The sequence below is a fragment of the Cetorhinus maximus genome, chromosome 10 (genome assembly GCF_964194155.1).
Source record: "Cetorhinus maximus chromosome 10, sCetMax3.hap1.1, whole genome shotgun sequence".
Taxonomy (NCBI): Eukaryota; Metazoa; Chordata; class Chondrichthyes; order Lamniformes; family Cetorhinidae; genus Cetorhinus; species Cetorhinus maximus.
Window position 1 is genome coordinate 30,621,133 of NC_135888.1, and position 18,663 is coordinate 30,639,795.

Genomic DNA, 18,663 nt, shown 5'->3' on the forward strand with positions numbered 1-18,663 from the left:
TGGCTTCTATTTTTTATTTGAAAAATATGCTTTATTCATAAAATATCTGGAAGAACATTACAAAACATTTCTAAATCGCCATCACAAAAAGTACAATCAGATTCAACTTTTACACATGGATCACGAGGTGCTTCAATACAATCAATGAATATTACATTCATTTCAATATGGTCATTACAGACAATCAGACAGTGCAATGGTATTGGAGTTATCAACATACATCATGTTGCACTCTGAGGTGCTTCAGTACAATTATAATACAATTAGTATTCAATGCATACATTCAATGCGAGCCGTACAGCCCGAGGGGTCTCTACCTTTCCCAACCCCTCGGTGCCCTATGGCAGAAAGGTCTTAGACAGCGACCTTACCCCACTGCGCCTTTGCGGCAGCTGCCCCAAGCTTTACTGCGTCCCTCAGCACGTAGTCCTGGACCTTGGAATGTGCCAGTCTGCAACACTCAGTCGGGGACAACTCTTTGCACTGGAGCGATCTGATAAGAACAGTTTTTTTTTGAAAAAATACTTTATTCATAAAATATCTGAAAACTATGCACGAAAGCACCCTGTAGTAACTTGACCTGCAGCTTTCTCACTAGGAAACTTTCTGTCATCCAGTTCATGCTGCCTTTAAATTAACCTAGCTGAGATTAGGAACTTCATTTTATGAGGGACGACAGCTCCCTGCTCTTCATGATATAAGCCATTGCTGTACCAACCTCCTGTCTATTTGGGCTACACCAATCAATTGGAGTATCTTAAATTGCCTGTCTGCCTCTACTTTGTTCTTGATGCGTCTGTTTGATCATGCTTATGACTGTTCATTCTCATTGAGCAGTTCTTAGTGAAGCGAGGTGCTGGATTTAATGGGCCTCAGCAGGGTCATGGAGGCAGAGCAGAAAATGAGTGGCCCACTTGCTCCTGCCCCACCCCTGCCATCTCAGCTTGGCAAATCGTGTCGGTCGGCCAATTAGCGTGCGCCCAGCAGGAAGGTAGCCAATTACAGTGTGAAGGGGGCTCTGCACCGAATTGGGAGTGTAGTCCGGGATGCCATGAGTCAGGGGACTTATGCCGTGAACAGGAAGTTGGTCAAGGCTACAAATGGCCCCTTGCTCTCTGGATTTCTCTTTCTTTTGGCAAGCTTAAAAAAGTAAATAAATGAAGTCAAACATCAGACAGTGATGCTGCCACCTTCACCAGCAGACTCTGCTGCGACATGCAGCCATGGTCCTGGTGGTAAGCCTTCTCTGCTGCCCTTGTGCCACCTGGTCATAGCTGCTGTAAAGCACTCCCAAACTTATTCCTGCCCGATGCCTAAAGAATGTAGCAGGCAACAAAAAATTGTGTACAAGTGGCTTTTTAACAAGCTCAATAGCTTGTTAATAATTTCAAAATGGCAGGCGGGCTTCTGATTTCATTGCTGTAGTTTCAGACACTAACATGATGATGTTGTATTACTGACGCAGTGTCATCACCCCCTCTTTTACGATCATGTGGGGGCTGGCCCGCCTGATTTGTGGCGATAAAATGAAGCCCAAAGTAGTAGGCAGGATTTTTGGGTGGTTGGGCAGGCGGGCAGGCACAGGAGAGCGGCTGGGGAACATCCCTCCGCCCGCAATCAGCCCCTGACTGTGATTTCACGCTGACTGGCCAATTAACGGCCAGCCAGCATGAAACACGTGCTGCTGGGCGGGAGGAGGGCGAGCGCTGATGTCAGCGCGGCTGCAGGGGAGCGCGCAATGAAAGCTCCCTGAAGGCAGAGAGCTGCCTCAGGGAGCTGAAGAATATAAAACCATCAAATAAAGATTGATAAATGCAGAAAAAATGTCCACACATTGGACTCACTCACCTAAACATATGCATGATAAAAATTATGCCCAAATGGTTTAAATTTTATTATATTTAATTACGGAAACCTCATCCCGCCCTTGGATGAGGTTTCCTGAAAAATGCAAAGGCCGCCTGGCTGATTTGCCTGCCTGCCAACCGTAAGGTTGGAAAGGCAGAGAAAAATTGCTGTTAATTAACATTTTAATGGTCTTAATAGGCCTCTTAATTGTTGGCGGACGCACTGCCGACTCTCGCATGCGCCCACCGACCTAAGTATCGCGCGAGTGCGCGATGACATCGGGGACGCTTGCCCGAAGTATCGCATGCCATTTTACGCCCAATCAGATCGGGCGCACGCCCACCCGCAGGACGTAAAATTCTGCCCACTGTTTCAGAAACCAGTGTCATTTTATGGTCTGACTTGAAGGGGGCAAATCGGCTGCTCATTGGTTGAAGGCAGAATAAGATATTCCTTTCTCATCGCCCTTCCCACTCAGTAGGCTGTTCGGGAACTGTCACAGCAGATTCAATTTAGGAATCACTGCATTTGTGATCCTAGATTAGTATAGTAACCCTTCAAGGCTGCAGTGATCAATCTGTTAATCCATGAACTCACACTGTGAACTATTTAAATACATCTGACAGAAACCTTAAGTTAAATGAAGGAAAGGATTCCAAAGGAAGATTTGCCTGAAGCCAACTGATCAGGTGAAAGTCAAATGAGAGCATTAAAACAATCTATGTTTTTAAATCAAGCAAGTGTCATTTATCAAAAACTAAAGGGCAACAACTATTGGATCAAAAGTTGTTTTGACCAATTTAGGGAATGAATTTTTGTGTTTGCCACAGGTTCTTTGTGGTTAGCTGGTGATAATTTGGCATGCCTTTGTTTTATTCTATTTGCAAGAACAGCTTGCCTTGGGGAACCTGCCACTTGCACTCAGTTGCTGTAAATAATTGTGAACTTTGTTTCACTGTCCAGAAGAATGTCATTAATACTGGGAGTCATCTGTGGCCAAAATCAGTGATTGTTAACACAGCAGTCAGGAATGATCATATCAGCAGTTTTAATAAACTTAAATTGCCTGATGCATAATGAGGGAATAGAATTGGCAGGACGTAAATGCATTAATGGTATCCAAGGGCAGGATTAGTGATAGGAATCAGTTCCATTTTTATGATATTCCAGTTATTTTAACAGAATTATTGGAAAAAAAGAATTTTGAAATATTCTTTTCCACTCAAGCATTTGAGACTAATGGAGGGAATCTCTTTCACATGAGCTTCCAAGAAATCTTCTACAGCATCGTAACCTTGATAAAGGTAATACGGCTTCAAACCTTGCATTCATACCCAGTGCTAAGGACAAATGTTATTGGCAGAGGTTAGAGAACCAAATTACCCTGTCCAAAATGGCAGTAACGTGTTTTCTTTAATATAAAGAAAGTGAAAGAGATGCATAAAAAGCGCATTACAACAATTATGTCGAAAAGAATGTATTAAAGAAAACAAAACGTTGGCAAGCTATTCACCACCCCCTGAATACATCACACCTGACTGTAATCCCATCTGATGTCTACACGTGCACTTTCTAGCAGTGTTCACTGGTTTATAATCCTTGATTGACTTGCCTCCTGTCCCCCTCCCTCCCACGTAGCACATGAATGTTGGGACCAATCATAGGTCTCAACTGTTAGTTCAGGCTGCAATCAGCCTAGTGCAGCCTTAGTCTGTATTGCTTAGTGCAAAACCAGCATACCTCAATACAATAAACCATTGACTGATTTAGGTTGTGATACACTAATGCACTTTGTGTCATTGCATTTGAAAATATGCACACAGACAAGAATTACATTTACAAGCCTTGACCTTGATTGCCAACAGACTATAGATGGTGAGTTGAGTTCACACCATCTTCCAGTTGTGATTCTGAATGTGGCAGTCATGCTGCACCATCAGTGCCCCAATATATGCTTCTGAGCAAATAGAAAGGAAGAGGGATGACTCTTGCTCTTATCCCCTATTGCCTTCATTAGCATTTGCCTTGCATATAAATGGTTCCTCTGCACCCATTGGTGAAACCGTTACGATCAGACAACACTGAAGAGCCGCATTAGCTTATCTCTGCTCTTATTAAATTTGGATTATGATTTTTTTTTAAAGTTTTGACAATAAAATTAAGTAACTCCCAGTTAATTAATTAAAAAATGTATGGGCAGAACAAAAACAGATTTTTTTCTGCAGCTTCGTATTTTAAAGAGTACTTGTAAAACAAACAGTGAAACTTGTGTGAGGTCACATAAAGGAGTAAGTATTCATGAAGGAGGCAAAGATGATCTGTCACTTCCTAACTATCTTTCTCCTGCAGATAACTTGGGCAAGGCAAACAAAATGGTGGAACTGCTGCAGATGAAATCCGTGTTTGGTGTATAATTTTTACAAAGCAGATATTAATATATGTGAAGAATTTATTCCAGTTAATTTAAATTCAAAAATACAGCCCGGAGTATTCTTTCAAAAGCTAACTGATATCAAACAGGGTTAATTGATTCAAACTGGAAATTTGTGGCAGTTTTATCCTCTTTTCTCATTTATTATTACCTAACCATTGATCATGCCATGTAACCCTCCAGGCCAATATTTTAGAGTGCTATGATGCTCAATTGTAATCTTTATGTACTCATTTTGGTTTCATTTTGAATATGTTGAACATTTAGAATCAAAGCTGTATGAATTGCTTGTTTAATATATTTTCATTGTCATTGTGAATGTGGTGTTTGTGATAGTCACACTCATTATTTCCTTGAGGATCAAATGTAAGTATAGTTTTCCTCATGAACTGTCTGGGGTTTTCACTTTATAATTAGTTCACAAAGTGTTTTTTTGTACATGAAAAATATTATGCGAAAGTGAAGTGTCCAGATAAACACTTCAGTTCCTAGTCCTTTGATGCCCAAGTCAAAATTCTGAAAACAAGAGACACTTAAGGGCATGGTGCCACTTACAGCCCATCTGAGAAAAATTTAAAGATCTAATGCAGCAACCCATCCAGTGGTACAAATGATCTGGTTTTTGAAGCTTAAAAACTGTTACTTCTACTGCATACTTGTGCAAACATTTTTAGAAGAGAATTCCACCATAAAACATGAATGAGAACGTTTGAAGTGCTCAGGTTATGTCATCAATAAATTATTTGAAATACAAATGCTTACCTTTGCAAGTGCAACCTGATGAGGAAATAGGTTTTGTTTAATGAGTATTCAAATTTATTCTGTTTGTGTCCCACTTAAGAAGTATTTTTCTTTATTTTTTTTGCTCAGAAATCAATTGTCTCTGCACGTACTCTGTTGTCTCTTTGGTTTGCGTGAATCAATCAATTCACTGATATGAAGTCCTGTTTCGTAAATTCATTTGTAGTGCTCATTTTCTAACTTGTGAAATTCTCTTTTCAGTTACCGGATTCATTATAAGGATATGTACAAATTGTTGCGTATTATCTCACCACCTCTCGGCTTAGGGAAGAACTGCCCACATAGGTTGGCCTATAAGGTTTGAAATTAAACTGATAAACAGAGTATCCAAAAAGCCCTGACTGTCTGCATCTGAATAGGAATGATTGACTTTGACCATCTTCTTTCATTCAATCCAATGTTTAGCTTTTATGGGTTTGCTAGAGATTTCTTGGCATGCTGACTTGAAGTATGTTCAATGAAAGGAAGCCATCATTCATACATCCTTTTACCATTTACTAAACTGTCAATCATTCCATATTGAAACAGGGATTAGAGGTCTAGATTTCATTGCAAGAAGACACATTCCCATGCAAAGCCTGTATTTGCACTGGAAAATCTTGCACCTCCATTTTGGAATCTAATTAACCTGGATTTCTGTGTTTCTTTTCCTTTCTGTTCTTTGTTCCCTTTTTGTTTTGTTTTTTTTTCTGATTTTGCCTCACTTCTTTTCCAAAGTGGGCGCATCACTTACAATGACATGTATGAGATGCTGAGACACATGTGTCCACCCTTAGGCCTGGGAAAGAAATGTCCTGCAAGAGTCGCCTACAAGGTAGCATATAAACCGAGTATACACAAAACTACCTTACATGTCAAATCCAAATCTGTGTTTTCCTGTGTGTGCTATTATATTTATGTAACCGTGTTCATGCTGTTCCATTTTGTATTCGAAAGTCACATTGTCAATGTATTTTTGGCCCACCTGTGATTTATAATTTTGAAAAGGTTGCTAGAGTTAATTGAGAATGATATTGTTACAAGGGGTCTACAGATACTTCCATTTTTAAAAAAAATTCTATTAGGTTTTAAGCCCAAATCTATAAACAATAGGAAATACTAAGCAAAAAGGGATTTTTTTTAATGCCAATTACTGTTTCTGAACCTCCTTACTCCTTTGAATTTGTACCTTTTTAGTGGTGGTAACCCAATTACACTGGAAGAGCTAATTGTTGACATCAAGCAGCTATTGAAAATATTGAAAATAGTTCAGATAATGGAAACATGTTAGCACCACGAGACTTACAACAATGATCAATATCCTCTCTCTATAACAGTTCAAGTTGTGTATGGGGTCCAACTGTAGAGTGCAGTGCAGCAATCCAGAGCGCTTCTTAAAATAAATACGAAAGTCAGAATTAATGAGACACTCACTGTCTGCTTAAATTTGCATGTTTTATAGTGTAGGTTAATCTGAACTAAATAGGTGGAGTAGTGTGGAAGGTTTGCTTGTGTGTTAATTCTTGTGTCTGGTAAAGTTATCGTGTCGCATGCCACTTTCCTTTCATGTCTCAGTTGCCACTTCCGTGCATTTTCATTGGTTGTGTGACTTCTCAAAATCAATCAAAATAAATGTAATTATCTGTTTTTATTTTTTTTAAATATCAAACAATCAAAAGCCACTTAAACACACTGATTTCTGAAACATTAAGTTTTTCAAAAACTAGTTATTTCAGGAAATATGAAAGGGAGTTGGAGGCTGAGTGAATAAAAGAGCACTTAAGAACTGTACAGAGAGAAAGAGTGAAGCAGGAAGAGTGGAAGGCCAGCAGCCTTCAACAAGAAGACAATAGAATTAGAGAGATTTGGGATATAGTTAGGGACAGGTGCAGGAAGAGAGACTTAGAAATGTTGATTTTATTTTTCCCATGAGCACATAGCAACAGAGGATCCAAAAGTTTTCGATAAATCAACCATAAAGACTTTTTCTTGATAATTGAGCGATACATATTCACTCATTACCATCAGAATTGAATTGTTTGTGAATAAATTTAGCTATTTATTTGCAGTTACTACAGTTACTAAATATAACAGCACATTTTTAGTTTAGAACTTGTAGATGTGCAGTGGAACATTATAATTGTATTTAGTTTGTTCTATAAATAGTGACAATATTTCAGATTTAATTAACAATTTGCATTGAACATTCCATTGTTTTCTTTATTTTACTTCTCTGTCCTCTTACTGTTTGCAAAAAAGATCTTGCTTTAAATCTTATTGTCTGGCAAAAACTTAAAATCTGTTTTTTAATTTTAAAAAAATTCAATTGTAACTCTAAAGTTTGTTCTCTCTTTCTTTTGTAATTGTATATTGATCTGTCAGGTCTTCAACAGTATCTCTTCAGAACAGCAGGACAAATCCCTGTACAGTTCATGTGCCATTGCATTCCAGCATGTACTAAATTGCTAGTCTTTTGAATTGCATGCAAGTCTGTGCCTGTTTCTGCTCTACTGGGCAACTCTCCATCTGTCTGCTCATTGCTATGCATTTCTCTCTCTCTGTCGCTCACTTCTCTTGCTCTCGAATGGATTCACACTGACTCTATTTCAGTAAGTTGTTTGTTGCATCGTGTTGTATTCAGACTAAAGAATGCTCACTTATGTTAACTCCTGGTCTGCTGACTGAGATCTACAGTGTCATAGCAATGCAAACTCTACATTTACAGAATTTATGAACTAGCCTTCTGATTGCTGGGTCCTGCATTTCGGGAGCCTTATTAACTACAAATTTCACTCTCATAACGATGGCTAGATTATATTGCTGCTTGAAGTGCTTTTGAATAGTATTCCCATTTGTCCTATTCAGCCACTTGAAAGATTAGATGCAAGAATTACAACAAGTGCAACGAGCACCAGCAATCATACTGAGGCCACAAAATTAGTCTTATGTGGTTGAAATGTAGACTAATTTAAAAAAGCATTCCAGAATATATGTCACTTTGATTTTGAAAACACAAATCCCTGATTAAACCAAAAAAAATTTTAAAAGTATATAGTTTTATATGTTTTCTAAGCTTCTCTTGTACTAAAAGGGAAACTGGTTTTGTATCATTTTTATAGCTCTCTGACATCCCATTTTTAAAAGGAAAGTTGGTTTCAGATTTGACACCTGTTGCGTCAGCAGATGATGAGTTAACATTGTTAAAAGTGCAGCTAGAAATACATTGTCAGCTGTGCTCAATGCAGAAATCCCCACTAATCCTCAACATCTTTGTTGCTATTTTCTCACAGCGGCTTGTAAGAATGAACATGCCGATTGCTGAAGATGGTTCTGTGCATTTCACATCTACGCTGATGGCATTGATTAGAACAGCCCTTGATATCAAAATTGCTGGAGGTGAGCAATATTATATTGGTTGTGTAGTCGAATTGAGGGCATTGAATCTCTAGTGGCAGAATTATCTCAAAATGTTGCATTTATGGTAAAACTTCCAAGTATTCAAATAGCCTGTCCTAATATAACAGTTTGTAACTCTGTTACAGTGCTTGTTTTTGCTATGTTATATCATTCCATCACTCTTGCCTTTTTTTTAAACTTTATTCTCTTTCAGAAATACTATTCAGGATAGTTTAAAGCAGATATCAAAGAGTGTAAAATATACTTTTAATGGAGGAAGCAAAAGATGGGGGTAGAATTTCCTCTGGGCCAGGTTTAAAGACCAAAGGAGGTCAAGGTGTATTTCCAGTCATTTTCCACCACCATGTAGCCCAGACATCCAGCCCATAATGTCAGATATTTCTGCAAAAGAAATCTCTATTGACTACTCTTCGCCAATTTTTATTGAACTGTTGTTAACCAATTCACCTGCCTTATAGGGTTTTTGTAGGTATTTTTGCTAAGGTGGATAACTGATGCTGATGTGTGACAGTGATAGTCATCTATATCATATACACTCCCAGTGTCTTTTGTTTTATGCGTTTGGTTTCTGTCAGCGCAAAGTTTAAGAAAGGTTTATGTATCAGGGTGGAGATACTCACCTTTGGAGGTTGTGACGGTAACCATCTTAATTCATCCTCTTGTGACACCAGTAACTTTAAGCTAATTAAACCTAGCACAGAGGGCACTGCTATTAATGCAACATATGGGGCCGGATTTTCTTCTCCCATTGAGGTGTGAATCGGGTTGCCAAGTGCTGAATTTAGTTTTTTTTTGCTGGAAAAGTAATTTTCCTGCATCTTCCTGACCCCACACCATTTTCATGTGGACTTTTGGCAGGTCTTGGGTGCACATGCACACACAGCTCTTCCAAGGTTGGGGTCCCCATTGTGAGGACTACAGGAAAATTGCATTTCCTATTGCACGCTGTTTTCATGTGCTGGTGTTGGTTTTGTAAGTCCTAAAAAAATGCACCTACCTGGAGAGTTCATGACCATTGAGAGAAGCCTTTTGAGGAGCCGGGAACATTCTGTTCTGACACCTTCAAATGTCACTATTAGATGCTACATTGTAATGTAAAATTAATTTTAATGCAATGATTCATCATTGGGAATCTGTCCAGCAAAGTTAAGTTGACCCTTATGTTGACCAGCATTGTGTAACTGTTGTGATGCATTACAATATTTTTCCAATTGTCAAGAGTGCAATAATATATTAAAAATGTAAAAAAAATGCCCTGCTAGCCTCTGCTGTCATGTTTTGTGCTGTGATTTAACTTGACTGACAGCTCTGACCATTAAAAAAACTTTACTTTTGAAAGTCGAAAAAAAATCCCTGCGCCTGCTCCCCTCCATTGATTGACAGGCACTCTGCTTTGAAATGGAAATAAGACTATTCTTTTCTGTCAGTTTCAGGCAATGTAGCTAGGAGCTTTTCATTATGACAGCTGTAGCCATTATGAATGGTTGGCTGGATTTCAAATGCTTTTAATGGCTTCAGCTCAGCAGGCGGTCTGTTGATCCATGAATCACTTAAACTTTTAAGAGGCTGTAATAACAGAAAATGCCTTTGATGTGGCTTCTTGTTTGTTTATAAACCTAATAGGCACTTAAAGGATTGTAATTTTTTGCACTGGAGTAGTTTCTTTTTTCTTTCAAATATCAATAATAATGTGTTTGAATTCAGGGTTTATTAGGTTGATACAGGTTTATTTTTTCCCAATGATTTTGAAATATTTCAAATTGCTATTGCATGGTTAGGCAGAGTTGTCAAAGAATTTTAAAACGGACAAGAATCTTGAAGTCAGTTTGCTGGTTATGGGGAATGGGTGGTGCTTGACAGGGATAATGTTGATGAGAATACAGGACATTGTAAGGGAAGCAATGGATTATAATGATTTGAACATTGTAGATGGGGTGGTCAGGTTGGTGAATGTTATTAAAGTCAAGCCTAAAGATTATGCTTCAACTGCAGAGGGTAATAGAATAGAGGTGGAGGCAACTGAGGGAAGAAGGCATTCTTGGTGATGGACGAAAAACAGAAAACGTTGGAAATGCTGAGTTGGTTGGGCAGCACCTGGAGAAAGAAACAGTTACCATTTCAGCTTGATGAGCTGGAAAAAGTTAGAGATATAACAGGCTTTAAGCAAGCACAGCGGTTGGGAAAAGGGGAAGGGAAGATAAATCGTGACAGGGGAAGAACAAGAAAGAAGGCCTGTGATAGAGTAGAAGACAGGAAAGGTAGGCCAGAATTTTCCAGCCCTCCCCCACAGCTGGTTCCTCTGCGGCAAGGCCGACGAGCCATTGAAATCTCCGTTCACATCGGCGGGACCAGAAGATCCTACCGCCATGAAGGGCTGGAGCATTCTGGCCGCAGTCTTGGTGATGGAATGGATTTAAGGAAAGTACGTTTCCTCAGGGGTCAAACAGAACTTCCAATGGTCAACAACTAGACGCAGAAGTTGATGGACTCAAGGTCAGAGGGCTGAAGCAGATAACATCGATTTGCCAAAATGATTGATAGAAATTTCAACTCCTCCTGGTCTTGATATTGGCCAGGCAGTTAAACAGCATAGTAGCAGCCTAGGCGCATTGAAGGAAATGAGGGCAGATAGTTTATGGCATGAATTTTACTGATTTGAGGGGTTGAGTACTGTTAGCTATTTAATTGAGAAGTGTATTTACCTCTGTTTTAATATCAATTAAATTAGATTTTTGATTTTTTTTCAGGGAAGTGAAATGTTTTATCCTTGCTACAGTGGTTATCTGACCTAATAAAACATTAGGTTTGTTGAACTGCAAGTCTCATTTGCATTATGATCAGGGGTATACTGCCAAATTTTGAGCTGCAGGAGCTCTAAGAAAATGTGTTGGCCGTATCATTTCTAAATCTACTATTATGTTGTTTTCCTATGTATTAATCATTTGAGTACCCAAATGTCAGTAAAATTATGCTTTTTAAGTGAAAAATATTAGTACCAGTAGGCATTTTATTTTGAACCATGTGGTATTTTGAATCATTAGTCTTTAGCACAGCTAGAATTTTATTATGCAACAATTTAATTCAAGCCTATTAAAAACATGAATTGCAGAAACATTGCTTACTTCTGACTGTGGGATGGTATATAGAGGGGACCACTGATTTTCTTGATTTATATTAAATGTTGCAAGACTTGGAAGTATTGTGAACTATGAGGAGGATAGTGATGGACTTCAAGAGACATAGACAGGCTGGTGGAATGGGCAGACATGTAGCAGATGAAATTTAATGGAGAGAAGTGCGAAGTGATATATTTTAGTCAGAAGAACGAGGAGAGGTGACATTAAATAAAGGGTACAATTTTAAAAGAAATGCAGGATCAGAGGGGCCTGGCTGTATATGTGCATAAAGCTTTGAAGATGGCAGAGCAGGTTGAGAAAGTAGTTAATAAATTATACTGAATCCTGGCTTTTATGAATATGGGCACAGAGTACGAAAGCAAGCAAGCTATGAACCTGCATAAAACACCGGCTCAGCCTCAACAGGAAGGATGCGAAGATTATAGAAAGACAGCAGAAAAGATTTACGAGAATAGTTCCGAGGATAAGAGACTTCAGTTATGTGGGTAGATTGGCGAAGCCGGGGCAGTTCTCCTTGGAGAGGAGAAGGTTGAGAGGAGATTTGTTAGACATGCTCAAAATCATGAGGGGCCTGGATAGAGTAAATGGGGAGAAACTCTTCCAATTGGCAGAAGGCCGAGAACCTGAGGTGATTAACAAAAGAACCACAGACGACATGAGGAAAATCATCTTTATGCAACAAGTGGTTTGGATCTGGAATGCACTGTCTAAGCGTGTGGTGGAAACAGATTCAATTGCGGTTTTCAAAATTATCTGAAGAATAAAGATTTTAGAGGGATACAGGGAAAAGTTGGAGGAGTGGGTCTAGCTGAGTTGCTGTTGCAGAGAACTGACACAGAGACAATGTGCTGAATGGCCTCCTTCTGTACTGTAACCATTCTATGATTCTAGTATAGATGCATTCAAGGAACTTGAGAAACACATGAGGAAGATTGAAGCTGGAGGTTCTGATAGTGTAATCAAGAAGGGTGGGAGGAGGCTTGTGTGGAACAGAAGCACCAACATAGATGAGGTGGGCCAAAGGCCTGTTTCTGTGCAGTAAATTCCATGTAAAGCTGCCAGCAAGGAATACGAACACTATACTGTGTTTCACATCCTCTGGCCATCACAGCTAAGTAATTAATGTTCAGTATGCAAACGCAGCAGGGTGTTTGGAGATATTGATGTTGCTTTAGATCTCGAGAACCTTGAGCTTCAAAGAGGCTGTGTGCAGGGAGTTATAAGGTCTGTATTTTTTTAGCCCAGGAGCTGTACAGGAGGGTTACTGCTGCTGCACATTGACTCAGAGACATTCAGCAGCAGCAGTGTGAGGCCCAGGACCCTGGGCCCGGCCTTCCCTCCACCACCTCTTAACTTCCCCATGCTCTGGATCCACAGTCACACTGCGAGTTCTGGACAATCCGGCCATCTTTTACCATCTGGCCTGAACTCAAACTCCATGATCTCGTGGCCAGACTTGACATTCTGCCCCATATAATAACGCAGGTAGAATTCACTTGACGTGGTTCTTGGGCTAGCCACTTCTGCATCACGAGTCATCCAACCCCATGTAGCTGAGAGAGGATCTCTCTCTAGTTCTGAATGTTGCCATCAATGAGCCAAATCCCCCTGCATGTGTTACTTCTGGAAGCAAGTAGCTTTAATATTGGAGGCAGTGAGGATTAAACTCAACACCAATCTTACAGGTTGAAAATCCAATTAATGGAGTGGATCCCACCAAGAATTTCCTCCAACCTCCTCCCCACCTCTCCTCCAAACCTCCCCACCACCCCCCAACCACCCCCTCTCTACCCATATCCTCCCAATCTTCAGTCTAAAATTTGTCCAAGTGAAATCTCCAATCTATTTCTTATATTTACAACAATAGTGACTGTACTCTAAAATAACTTAATTGGATGTTGAGTACCGAGGGACATCTTGAGATTCTGAGTGGCGCTAATAGAAATGCATCTCTTTTATATAGAGACAATCTCTGGCATAGCCATAAAACTGAGGGAGGGAGGGAGGGACATACCGCAGTCCAGCCCCTTCAGACTCTGTCATGGTGCTCAGTTATGACGTGGCAGATGATGTGTGCCAGGTGGATCAAATCCACGAGGGAAACTTGATCATGTGGTCACAACACTTTTACAATTTTGTTTTATTTTGAGGTACATGCCCTGAGTTCAGAAGTAATAAGTCTACCAAGACTTCAGAGATTTTTAGAAAACTAAATTAAATATTTATTAACAAAAAATATTTCGAGCACATACATAGGTCTACAAATTACTACTATAATAACTCCTAAAACCCATAATTAATCTGGCTTCCAGTTACACCCCTAATAAGGCAATGGTAAAAAAGTAGATTTTAAGCAGATGCCAGCAAGTTACCGTGTCACCCTTGACAGTAGTATTCAAAGTGGCTTTTCCTAGCTTCGGTTTCCATAGACAGCAGGCTTGATGCACACTTCTGGTAAATCTTACAATGCCTTCTCTGACTTATCACTCATTCTCCCCATATGCTTCCCCATTTTAATGTAATTCCCATTCTTCCCACATGACTTTGGAACTTTACTTTTTCATAATATTAGCACCATGAAAAGATTTATATTATCAGTAACCTTTGGGAAAAATAAACACATTGCTTGGCCCAGCTTCTCTGGCTAGGTGTAACATCCTACCATCTCTTTGGAGTTCAAACTACCCTGAATTATCTAAATATGCAAAATCTCTTCACCTCACATTCTAAGACTTCAGCCATGTTTCCATATTTAGCATTTCAAACCTAGCTTCTTTTGATGAGTCAAGGTCTTCAGACCAGCTGGCTCTAATTCAGTTAATTCTCACACGCACATACACAGAGAAACTATCCAAACCCCACTATTTAACTACTTTTACAATAAATCACAATAATGTGATGAGAATTATTATACTTTGTAACAGCTCTCACTCGTAAAGTGTTTGAAAACACAGAGATCAGTTCAATCTAACACAACAGGCGGGTTTTAACATTTCTTACCATGATTCTGCTGAAGGTGACAGAGAAGAAACTCTGAAAGGAGAAAGGGACGAGTTTCCCAAATGGCGACAGAGAGAGTGAGTGAGGAAGAGCCTGCCCTGGAAAAGCAGCAAAAACTGGACCAACAGGTTTCCCAGTGAGTGATCTGGATAAACCCTGATCTCTGGATAGCCGGTACCTGCTGCTCTCCAACTTTCCAACCTCAAACTATATCTGAAAGCTGCACTAGTTCAGTCAGCTTTAAAGGGTTTGTGGTGAAAGAACTTTGTTTGTCCACCCCGGCCTGATTCCCCCTTCAATCCCCAATACACGGCCTAAATCCCGCTTTAACGCACCCATTACATCCCCATCTGACCCGAACCGTGTTTAAACTTTGCGATCTGTTGTTTAAGATTTTTTTAAAACTCCACCAATGCTCCTGTGAAAGTCATTACATCCCCTTTTTCCCGGCAGGAACTGCAGAACTCAGTTTAGACATGCCCTTATGCACCCCTACAAAACCATTCCTCTCCCCACTCCCCTCCCCACTCTACAAACTCCCTAACCCCCCCAGCAGCAGCACAGCAATGAAATTGACCAGACAGACAATTTCAAAAAATTGGAACTCAGCCTGAAAGTTCCAATTTTTTTTTTAAGCCCGTCATTCAGGTCCTAACTTCTGTCTGCACAATGTGGATGATGAGAGCTCTGCTTAAAACACTGAGCCAGACCCACATGAGCTTCCTGGGCCTCGGTGTTTGGAACTGCCTGCACCCCTCCTCTCCCAGGCCCTGGTTGGAGGTGCCGGAGTGGTGCGCTGGCAGCAATACACCCCTGAATATGATATGGGCAATGACAGACAAAGCAACGAATGAAAGTCATTACATAGGTTGGGCTACAAAAGTCAGCTTCATCAGGTAACTTCCACACTTCCGAGAGCTTGGACATCCTGGTTATTACTTTCCCAAGAATTTCAGTAGTTCTAATAATCTAGTGAAGTTCATGAGCAGACTAAAGACTGGATAGTTTTTAATGATGGCAAATACCTCATGCTTATACATGTGTGAATAATTAAGTCACAACACATTGACTTTTGGGTTTGGTGATAGATAAATTTAGGCTGATCGCAAGAAGTACATTATTTGGCATGCAAGCATATTGTGTTGGGAAGACTATAGGAAAAAGAATGTGCAAACCAAGTTAAGCAATCATTTGAATTTACCTATAAAATTAAGCCTCCTTTACCAACTGCAACCTGCATTTATTGATGTAAGCCCTATTACTGAGCGCTTCTATGCTCTTCCTGCCTTTGTTCTTACCACAATGGTCCAGCAGTGCTCACTACATCAACTTCCTGATATTTATAAATTACTCCCTTCAGCTGACACAGGGTAAGGCACCAGCTGCGTGTTAACTTTGTTAGGATCTATTGCTGTAATTTGCAGGTCACAACACATACAACTTTGATTTGTCTCCCCAGTTATCTAAGGCATATTTTTCTCTCTTTGCAAATTTTACCAAAGCAGCAGCAAGTTCAAAAGCATTGTTTCTTGATTTAAGGTCAAAGTTGCTTAATTCAAGTTTGATCCTGTACTGTTTTACTTGTTTCTAATTCTAATTATTAGATCATTTGAATTTTGAGCAAGAAAATAACTTTGCATTGACATAAGTGAACTGTAATGTATTTTTCATTAAAGTCAGTGAACAGAGGAAAATATAGGCCAGAATTCTGAAATGATGAGTTGTGACATGTGTTTCTAACTCGAGGCATTTGTGTTCAAATGCTTACAATTAAAAAAGAATGGTACAGAATGGAAGAGTTGTAAGATTCACATCGTGAAACTTTCTGAAAGTTCCTCAATTCAGCCACAGGGAAAAATGCCAAGTCCTTTTCGTTTGTGAAGAGAGATTTCAGTATTTTAATGTATACTGCTGAGTACATTGTATACTTCAATATATACAACCAGAGTCAGTAATATGCCAATCAAAAATTATACAACAGTTGGCAACCATTGATGGTATTTATATAAAAGAAATTACTGAAATATCAGATTATGAAATATCTGAAGTGTACTAGATCTAACCAGAGAATAAAGGGCTCTGTTTCCTTCTTTTGAAATCTAAATTGTATTTTACATCAAATTGCAAGGGAAGCTTTTTAATTAGAATTTCTTTCCTTATCTTCCACTGGCCCCAATTTTACCCACTAAAACATTTCTGAGGTCCTTTGAAGAAAACATTTTGAAGACAACATAAGGAGGCTACAAAGGGATATAGATCAGTTAAGTGAGTGGGCAAAGATCTAGGAAATGGAGTGTAAAGTGGGAAAATATGAAATTGTCCATTTTGGCAGGAAGAATAAAAAAGAGGTATATTGTCTAAATGAGGAGATATTGCAGAGCTCTGAGATGCAGAGGGATCTGGGTGTCCTAGTGTATGAATCGCAAAAGGTTATGCAGGTACAGCAAGTAAATAGGAAAGCTAATAGAATGTTGTTGTCTATTGTGAGGGGAATTGAATACAAAAGTAGGGAGGTTATGTTTCAGTTATACAGGGCACTGGTGAGACCTCATCTGGAGTACTGCATACGTTATTGGTCTCCTTATTTTAGGAAGGATGTAAATGCATTGGAAGCAGTTCAGAGAAGGTTTACTAGACTAATACCTGGAATGGGTGAGTTGTCTTATGAGGAAAGGTTGGACAGGCTTGGCTTGTATCCTCTGAAGTTTAGAGTAAGAGGCGACTTGATTGAAACATATAAGATCCTGAGAGGTCTTGACAGGGTGAATGTAAAGAGGATGTTTTCTCTTGTGGGAGAATCTAGGGGTCACTGTTTAAAAATAAGGGGTCGCCCAGCAAGACAGAGAAGTTTTTTTGCTCAGCGGGTGGTAAGTCTTTTGAATTCTCTTCCTCAAAAGGTGGTGGAAGCAGAGTGTTTGAATATTTTTAAGGTGGTGGTAGATAGATTCCTGATAAGCAAGGGGGGTGAAATATTATCGGGGGTAGGTGGGAATGTGAAGGTGAGGTTACAATCAGATCAGCCATGATCTTATTGAATAGTGGAGCAGGCTCGAGGGGCTGGGTGGCCTACTCCTGCTCCTAATTCATATGTTCTTAGGTCAAGGGTGCAGATTGTTGTCAGAAGTTAAAACATAGGATTTGAATTTTCTTCATTTTCAAATTGACACTCTGAGGATTGCTCACCAAGTGAGAAAGCAGAGGAAGAAGTCTGCCTCTGAAAGCGACAGAAGTGGTCTTTGATGAATGGTGACAGTTAACTAAAAGAGCCAAGCGATATGTTTCAAAGTTGATAATACATATCAAATGGAGAGGGGCTGGAAATGGCCATTACCTCTCTGACTTTGCAGCAGGACTTGAACAAACCTTACTTATCATGCATAGATGGAGCAGGCATTGACATCTGCTGCAGTGGAGTGAAGATTGAAAAACTGATGGCTGCACACAGACTCAACAAGCCCTGGCCATATTATTATCACACAGAATGATAAAATCAGACCTCTAAAGCTTGTTTAAATGAAAGCTGATTAGCCACAAACGAGAAAAACCTGTAGACTGTTCAACACTAACTTCTGCTGTCTGGTCAACTTAGAGTCCAGAAGAGAACAAAATGCCATAAGGCAGTTTGAATTATCCTTAAATTACTTAATTTGCATAGTACCTTACTTTATACTGTATTCCCCCTCTCTGCAAAAGTGACAGTGGATTTTTTTTTCAATATGGGGCAAGCATGACATTTTTAATCATGCACTTAAATTACACCTGTTATTCTGAAGGGCATTACTGAAGTTTATGACCTAACTAACATTAAATCACTAGTGGAGTGTCAACAAATGGTGATGGCATTGCTTTAACATGTAATCCCAAGGGTTGACTTAATCCCCATTTCGACATGAATATTTTTGACATTAATATTAGGCAATGTGTTGACACATTTTAAAAAGCATTAACGAAACAATTTTTCAAAAGCTGTCCAAGAAATTAAATGGCTGCTTGCCATTGATATGCTAATGTAAATAATGGTAATTGGTGAATGGCATGCAACAAGGAAGG

General features: G+C 39.5%; 1 protein-coding gene across 1 annotated transcript in view; it reads left to right on the top strand.

The window, feature by feature from the left end:
* cacna1ba (calcium channel, voltage-dependent, N type, alpha 1B subunit, a) overlaps window positions 1-18,663 on the top strand; it is a 721,116-nt gene that overhangs the window by 665,496 nt on the left and 36,957 nt on the right. The window contains exons 40-41 of the mRNA XM_078550316.1: window positions 5,798-5,894; window positions 8,350-8,455. Coding sequence (XP_078406442.1) covers window positions 5,798-5,894; window positions 8,350-8,455 — 203 coding nt within the window. The remainder of the gene's footprint in view (window positions 1-5,797; window positions 5,895-8,349; window positions 8,456-18,663) is intronic.